The sequence below is a fragment of the Sinocyclocheilus anshuiensis genome, unplaced genomic scaffold, assembly GCF_001515605.1.
Source record: "Sinocyclocheilus anshuiensis isolate Anshui unplaced genomic scaffold, SAMN03320099.WGS_v1.1 scaffold55, whole genome shotgun sequence".
Taxonomy (NCBI): Eukaryota; Metazoa; Chordata; class Actinopteri; order Cypriniformes; family Cyprinidae; genus Sinocyclocheilus; species Sinocyclocheilus anshuiensis.
Window position 1 is genome coordinate 1867831 of NW_015549647.1, and position 7829 is coordinate 1875659.

A 7829-nucleotide genomic window follows, 5' to 3' on the forward strand; every position below is an offset into this window, starting at 1 on the left:
TGTCACACTCTGTGTACAACATCAGCGAATGTTGTCCTTTGCTACAAATGAATGATAGGAATTACGTTTGTATATTTATGTGAATTCCCAAAGGATGTTTAAACCCGCTAGCTTTGATAGTGTTTAACATGATATATTACGTGTGTGTGTGTGTGTGTGTGAGAGAGAGAGAGAGAGAGAGAGAAACTGGACTCGCAGTTGGAGTCCGGTAGAGCGCATGCGCAGTAGATGAAGCTTCTCCGCTTTCTTTTCGGCAGCTGGCGTGAGGTTCTGGAATTCCAACATGGCAGTAGATGTGGTCAGTATTTCTATGGTGGTCAGTCTCTCCAGCCCTGACTTGGAAGCATTCCAGAACATCACCGACTCGGAGTAACCCTCATCCCCCGCTCTCAGCAGCACGGCTGGACGCTGTCACCATTCTCCGGCGCCGAACAGGTAAATCTTTCACGTTGTTTGTGTCCACCAGCTGTCCGTTTGTACCGGAGAGAGAGAGGGGCCATGCCACCGCACGGACAGCGCGCTCGGACACTCGGACACAGGCCTGAGCAAAATATAGCGCGCAGATTTTGTTCGGCGTGACTCTAAATAGCATGATATTATGGTAGTTTGAGCACTAGGAAATAAGTTTTATTATTGGAGTAGAGTTCTGTAATAAGGCAGCATTGTTCCGTGTGTGTGTTGTGTGTCCAGACGATAGTGACAGCAAGGCATTCTCGCCTCAGCAAAATTCAATATGATCTCTGGCTTAATTTATAAATCTCACTTTAGCTATTATATAAATGATGTTTCCATTACAAGACTATTCAAATATAGCATTGCCAAAACAATCCCGTCATTTTATATAACGGATAAATACATAATATTGTTTAAATTATATTTAAGTCAGATATAGGCTACTTATCTGCAATAATTAAATAAATAGAAAAAAACGCCTTCAATGTGAAATCCTAATTAATACGTTTGGAATCTAGTTTTTAAAAAAGAAATAGAAATAAATATTCTGGATTTACCTGACTTTTTGAGCGCATATTATTATTAGGAAAATAATATTAGCGTAAAATATTGATATAAAATGTTTTTAAAAGCGTTATATCCTATTTAACAACAGTTTTAGGGGGAAATTGGAACGTTAAACACAAATAAACAGCCTGAACAATGACCGTTAATGAGCATTTTATATAGCCTACTGGTAAACATATTTTGCTGCTGCATCATATTAATCTCTCCTTCTCTCTTTCTCCACAGTTTGGGGTTCCTGTCCGCTTAAAACACTAGTTACATGTGGTGTGTGTCCTTCAACTTACTGGAAAGTCTTTCACTTCGCCTTGTGCAAATCACTGAAGTGAACCTTTCACTCCTTTCTGTCTCTCTCAATCACCTTGCTGATGTCAAGCAATATGATCAGCGGTGTATATGGTAGGTCATATGTCTGTTTAGTTTTGAAATGCATGCAATATTTTTAATAGGAGGGTGTTATATTTTGTGTATGGATCGGTTAAATGTTTTATTACATGCTTTGTTAGTCAATCCCAATCACATGCATGCTTTAGTATTTTAATTACTGGTTAGCAGAAATGACAAGAAAGAACCGGCCAAGGAAAGAGGGTAATAAGATCGTGACAACAGACCCAGGCCGGACTGGAACCGGAGACCCTACGAGAACAACAGCTCTCTTAAATAAAACTACTTGCTCAGTGTTAGAAGATCCCGTATCTTCCCTCTTCCCCTCACTTTTTAAAGCCTATATTTTCCTACTTAAACGATTTTTTCCAAACTGTTTCTCATTCGGATATTTCATTCATATTGGTCGTCCAGGACGCAGATTGATTTTCAGTGCTATGATAGCATTTTCCTGGCTCCGCGTCAGGGGAAGGAGAGTTGAGATTGGAGGTTACAGACCGCAATCATGCAGCGCTGTATCTCCAGTCCGGCCGACTGCTGCACAAGCGCGTAATAAATGCTCGCGCTGTGATGGGATTCTGGTGGGAAATCAGCCGTGAGCGCACAGTGGCGCGGGTAGTTAGATGTGCGTAATTTGGACTCAGATGTATTGCGAAATGACAACACTTCATTTTCCAATATTCCGGTGTTCCCCTTGTTTCTCTTTCAGTCTGTCTGTGTGCCTGCCTCTCAGTCAGGTAGAGCAGATTGCTGTGGACTTGTCTGTATGAGGGGTTGTTTATCTGTCTGAATGTGGTGTCACTGAGCCAGTCACACACTACACACAATAAATCACAAGTCTGATGGGCATTTGTGAATTAGAAATGGACAGCTAAACTATCATGTGCGTATGTTTCTTACTATAGGCCTACTTTCACATGACCGACTGGGTAGCCTATCAATCATTGAGTGATATTGTCTATTTTATTGTCCTGCTTGTGTGAAGCCTACAGGTTTAGCTGTTTTTTTTATGTCCTGGCTACAAATATAGTGAAACATGTTGAAAAATGCTCATAAGTCGACCAAATCATGTATTACTTAAATCTAATTACGTCAACGGTTTTGTGTGAGGTTTAGTGTTACAGACTACAAAAACCCTGACATTTACGTGGCTAAATTGTCCAAATTGTGTGCACTCATCAATGGCTAACGGCATTCGTCAATGGCAATTTTTTTTTTAGATGACCAATCAAATCAAAACAACCTATAGTGATATCCAGTAATGCAGACTACTCGTTTTTAGTCAGAATTCATCATATAGTTCAAATGCACTACTTTACAATAAATTCTAGTTCTTTTATTCCCTTAAATCCCTTTAATTCTTTTAAAATGGTTCAAGACACAGTTATGGCTGTGGTAGTTTATAAATATCCATCTTTATGAAATGTGCTCACTATAGTTTCAGAAGTGTGTGTGTGTGTGTGTGTGTGTGTGTGTGTGTGTGTGTATATATATGTGTGTGTGTGTATATATATATATATATATATATATGTGTGTGTGTGTGTGTGTGTGTGTGTGTGTGTCAGATGCCTTAATTATTATTAAGCAGAGGCTTTTCTGAGATTTATCCATTTAATGGCAGTAGAGTAGGGTCATACCTTGAATGCTACATTTTAAAAAATGAATATGCTTGTGTTCAGTGAGGAATTGAGCGTTAGTTTACATGAGACTGTCAATTTGAAGTCCATTGCTGATACTTACTGCCTTTTTTGTGCTGTTGTTTTCCCTAAACTTCCTGTAGGATATTGTAATTTAGGAACTGGCTTTTGTTAGCTAAACGGATATTGCAAAAGACTTACAGGATGGAAAGTGATATTGAGTACATTTAATAATCTATAAACTAATATTCTACAGAAAATGTTCTGTTTTCAATTAGAAAAAAAATGAAGAAACATCTTGAATATTTCTTAGTGAAATCTTTTATAATTCCATTCATCTTTGCTTAATTGTGATATTGTGACAAAAGAAAACTAATTTGATTTCTATCTTTAGTGAATTCTCCAGTATACATTAAGACTTGTGCTGTCAATCATACTGTCATATTCAGTGGGCATGATTGAATGTGGTCATTTTTGCACAAATTGGGACCCTTAAGTGTGATTGCTCATATGATAGCTACATAGTAGGAATAAAGCCAGCAACAAATAATATAGTCATATAGCTATATGAAATTAACACACAGTATCTCATTAATAACCTCCATTTTTATCTTCCTCTCTTGTCTTTCGGCCCCTCCTTCTTTTTGCCAGTCAGATTTTGGTAAAAGTTTAGTGTTGACAGCGTTCGTGATTAAATACTCTCTCTATCCTTTACATCTTACACCGCTTTTTTTCTTAATTCACCTCTCCACCCCTCCAGCTTTATCCCTCCCTTCACACATCTAAAGATATTTAGTGACAAGAGGAAAGTGTCTTTGAGTGACTAATGAAGACTTTATCACATACTTTCTCTTTTCTCTCATATCTGTCCCTATTACACAGAAAACTAGTGCATCTATCCAGTCTGAGTGCGTGTGTGTGTGCGCGTATGGGAGATGATTGAGCTGTTTAATATGCTAAAGCCCTATTAAAGGCCGATGTCAGCAGCAGACGGCATGCGGCCGCCCAGTCTGCCACCGGCCCAGTGCTCTGCATTGTGTCTCTAAATGAACACGGTACTGTGTTAATTAGCAGAGGAAAATAGCATGTGGAATTGAATTGGTCATTGACATGCGAGGCGTTCGTCTCTCATTTAGAGAGATATGAAAGTGATTTAAGCCCTTGCTATGTCTTTTATGGAGGTTTTAAATAATCTATCTGCAGAAAAGAAAAGGAGGGAAGGGAAGGGGGAGGAAATTAAAGAAAAGAGTTGCCTTGTCCGTCTTAAATTGAATTTGACTTTTTTTTTTTTTTTGCTGTTAATGTCTCTCTGAAATGTTTGATTCAGTCTGATTCATTTGAATCAAAGTTAAAGTGTCAGATTTCTGCCACTACTGTCACCAAACAGAATTGCAAAATAATTACTGTTTTGCAACAAGTTTCCAGAACACTCTCACATCTGCCGTTGGTCAGTCAAACACATAGTCCTGTCCCAAAGTCACTCCATTAGTTGAGCCAATGTTTTTGGGGATGCTCACACAAATAAAGTAATGTTTTGAAAGTGCTACAGACCTACAGTGTTTATACTTTCAGGAAAAATGTCCATGTGAATTAGAATTTGCAATTCATTTTTGCAACCCATAATTTTGTTTTTCCAAGTGAAACAGGATAATTAACAGGAAAAATGTAGGATGAGTCTTGATTTTATCCATTGGAAATGTTTAAAAAAAAGTCTACGCAAGCAAACAGAGATGTTAATATAGTATGTTTGTATCAGCTCTGAAATTCGGCACTCCAGTGTATTCATGTTTTTACTTGTGTCTGAAGTTGACATATTTTGAAATATCGTCACACCCATTCGTTCTTTGATTTTGCTTAAAGTACATTGGAGTCTTAAGAATTTTGACTTGATCATTGAAAAATGCACACACTTGCACAAAGGAGTTTATCAAACTGGAGCTGTATGTTGTGGTTGGTTTCACCTTATTGTTTTAATTTAATGGCCTCTTACCCTTTCAGCGTCATTTTACAGTGACTTTACAAAACAAAGGTTTAGTTTTAATCTCTTGAGCTTAAACTTTCATAGACCTTCTGCTGCTGAGGCTACGTTCTGTCATACTTCTCTGCACCTCCCTCTCTTTCTTTCTGCCTTTTTCTCTCTATTGCAGCACTCAGCAGGCCAGGGCTGATAGTCAGGCGTTTTGAAGAGAGGACGTTGAGAGTGAATGGCTCATTCACATTAAAGAAGAATTAGAGGGCTTCCACCCTGCCACTCTTACAATGGTCAAACAGGCACAACAGGAGAACTGTTCACACCAGCTAACACACACACACACACACTGAAAAGCATGCCCTTTGTGTAAAATAAAAGAGACTGTGGTTTTGTATCAAGTGTATTTTGTTTTATTTTTAGATGGATAACATGATCTATGCAGTACTGTGGCTCGTGTCATGCAGTATTTATCTGATGTCTAGAGGAGTAAACAACATAAATAGAGGAATGTTATACTGTATAATGATTATTCACCCAAAAATTCTAATTTTGTCAACTTAATTTTGTCATTGTTTCAAACGCATGACTTTCTTTCTTCTTTGGAATACATAAGAAGAAGCTAAGCAGAGTGTTCAGGCTGCTCTTGTTCAGTGGTGACCAGAGGCTTTTAAACTCCAAAAATAAGCACTATAAAAGTATGATAATTAGTACATATGACTATATTCTTATGGACATAGTCATATGGTCTTATTAAGTCTTATGAAGCCATATGATAGCTTTGTGTGTTAAAATTACAAATTTAAGTTGTTATTGACTGACAATCTTCTCCTTTGTCATGACTCCCAAATCTCATTCACGTTTGTATACACTGTATTAATATTATAATGTGTCAAATCAGTAGGGCTGCAACAAACGATTATTTTGGTACGATTATTACAACGATTAATCAACTAATCATCAAATATTTCACAGATGAATCAGTAGGCTTTGATCTATTATTCGGCTTTTACAATTAGTTAAAATATTGATTTACACATGTTCTAACTAAAACAAGGTAATCACTTCAGCTTTTGAAAATGTCAAATAATGTATTACTATTGTACAATTACAATTACTTTTTACAATACAAATAAATATATTTGGCACACAAAATGAGATGACAGACACAGAGACTTTCTCATTCACCATTTAATGAACTGTATGAAAAAGTAACTGACTGACTTACACATCATTCTGCCTGACATCTCCATTTGTAAGTCATATGGATATAGAACAAAATAAAGTGAGAAGTGTCAAAGTTATGGACTTTTGGTCGTGTTTCTCTTTTCCTGTTCTCCTGCCTTGTTTAGTTCCGTTGCCTTAGTTTCTGATCGGTCCTGATTTGTTTCTATGGTTACTTATGATTTGCAGCTGTCACTCATTCATTAGTCTCCTTAATTATAGTACCTGTTCTGTTCAGTCATTGCCAGTTATTTGCGTTACCATTGTGTGTGCTACGTTCTCTCCTGCGATTCTCCTGTGTGTATTGTGGTTTTATAATTAAAAGACTATTTTTGGATAATACTCCATCATGCACTTTAAATAGCACTACACGTTACAGAACGTTACAATTTTATTTTTGTTACAACGTTACAATTTTATTTTTGGATAAATTATTTTATTCAAAACATTAGCTCTCTAAAAATACCTAATAGTGTTATAATAATCAAAAAAGCCCTGAGCTAGATTAAGCTTTAATCTGTGCAAACCAAACTATCACTTTAATGTAATATGATTTTTTAAAAAGTATTTATATTGCATTCACTAATAAAAAGATTTTATCATTAGCTAGCGCCACACTGCGGAGTTGATTAATAACAGAAAATCAAGTTGTAATTCTAACTGAAAGCGACACTGACATTGTTTTTTCATGTTAAATACTGTAAAGCTGTTTGCTTTAAATCAATCTATTGTATAAAGTGCTACGTAAATAAACGTGACGTGACTTGACTGGAACACCGATTGCAGAGCTGGTGCAAACATATCCACATGACTATGATCAGATGCTTTCTTAACTGCTGTTTTCTCACCACTTTCATTTTTGTTGTGTGTTTATTTCGTTATTGAGAGAAAAGCATGCAGCACATATGTGCATATCCTCTAAACGCCGCTCTCAGCAGTATCTAGTTCAGCTACGTTAGGGTGACCATACGTGCCATTTTCCCAGGACGCGTCCTGGCCAGGATTTGTTTTGGCTTTGTTTTCATGCTTGCTGAAGGTAATGATCGAAAAGTAGTTTGACCAATAACATGCAAGCATTGTACATAATGGACCAATCATGGCGTGTGAGAAGGTGGGATCTACGGTCAAAGCGATGCAATTACGCGTACATATTAGGTGTGTTCGACTTAAAAGCAGTGCGGCTCAGACCGATCAGTGTTTGACATCAAAGTATCTCGAGAGCGTTTCGAAAGCATAACCGTCTGTATGGTACTTTCATGTCATACACTGATCGGTCTGCACACACAAACAAAGCCAAAACCTAGATATTTTAGCCAATATAGAAATCCTGGCCAGGACACGCCCGGGAAAAATGGCACGTATGGTCACCCTACCATAGCCATTTTTTGAATCACCAACATACTGAACATTTTTTCTTCTTCTTTTTATAGAGGATTTATTTTTAGAGTCTCCCTCATTTTGAGATAACCCAGCTGAATTAACTCATCAGTTGATTAGTGGAGTACTCAATGACTTAAACTGGGAGTGTCTAATAAAGGAAATATACTGCAGGGGAGGCTCCAGGGGCCTGTACCATGATGGTAGATGAACAAATTCCG

The 7829-nt window shown here is 37.3% G+C and overlaps 1 protein-coding gene across 3 annotated transcripts in view; it reads left to right on the forward strand.

The window, feature by feature from the left end:
• Window positions 1-268: 268 nt before the first annotated feature.
• Window positions 269-7829, forward strand: part of LOC107660129 (fidgetin-like) — a 15507-nt gene continuing 7946 nt past the window's right edge. Inside the window, exons 1-3 of one of the 3 annotated variants that reach the window (XR_001630970.1) lie at window positions 269-435; window positions 1246-1416; window positions 5186-5392. Coding sequence is in view for 1 of the 3 variants with exons in the window: in XM_016449366.1 (XP_016304852.1) it covers window positions 1386-1416 (31 nt within the window). In the remaining 2 variants the exon portion in view is untranslated. Of the gene's footprint in view, window positions 436-1245; window positions 1417-1572; window positions 1651-5185; window positions 5393-7829 lie in introns of those variants that run through there. The other 2 variants (XR_001630971.1, XM_016449366.1) reach the window with 2 other exon arrangements.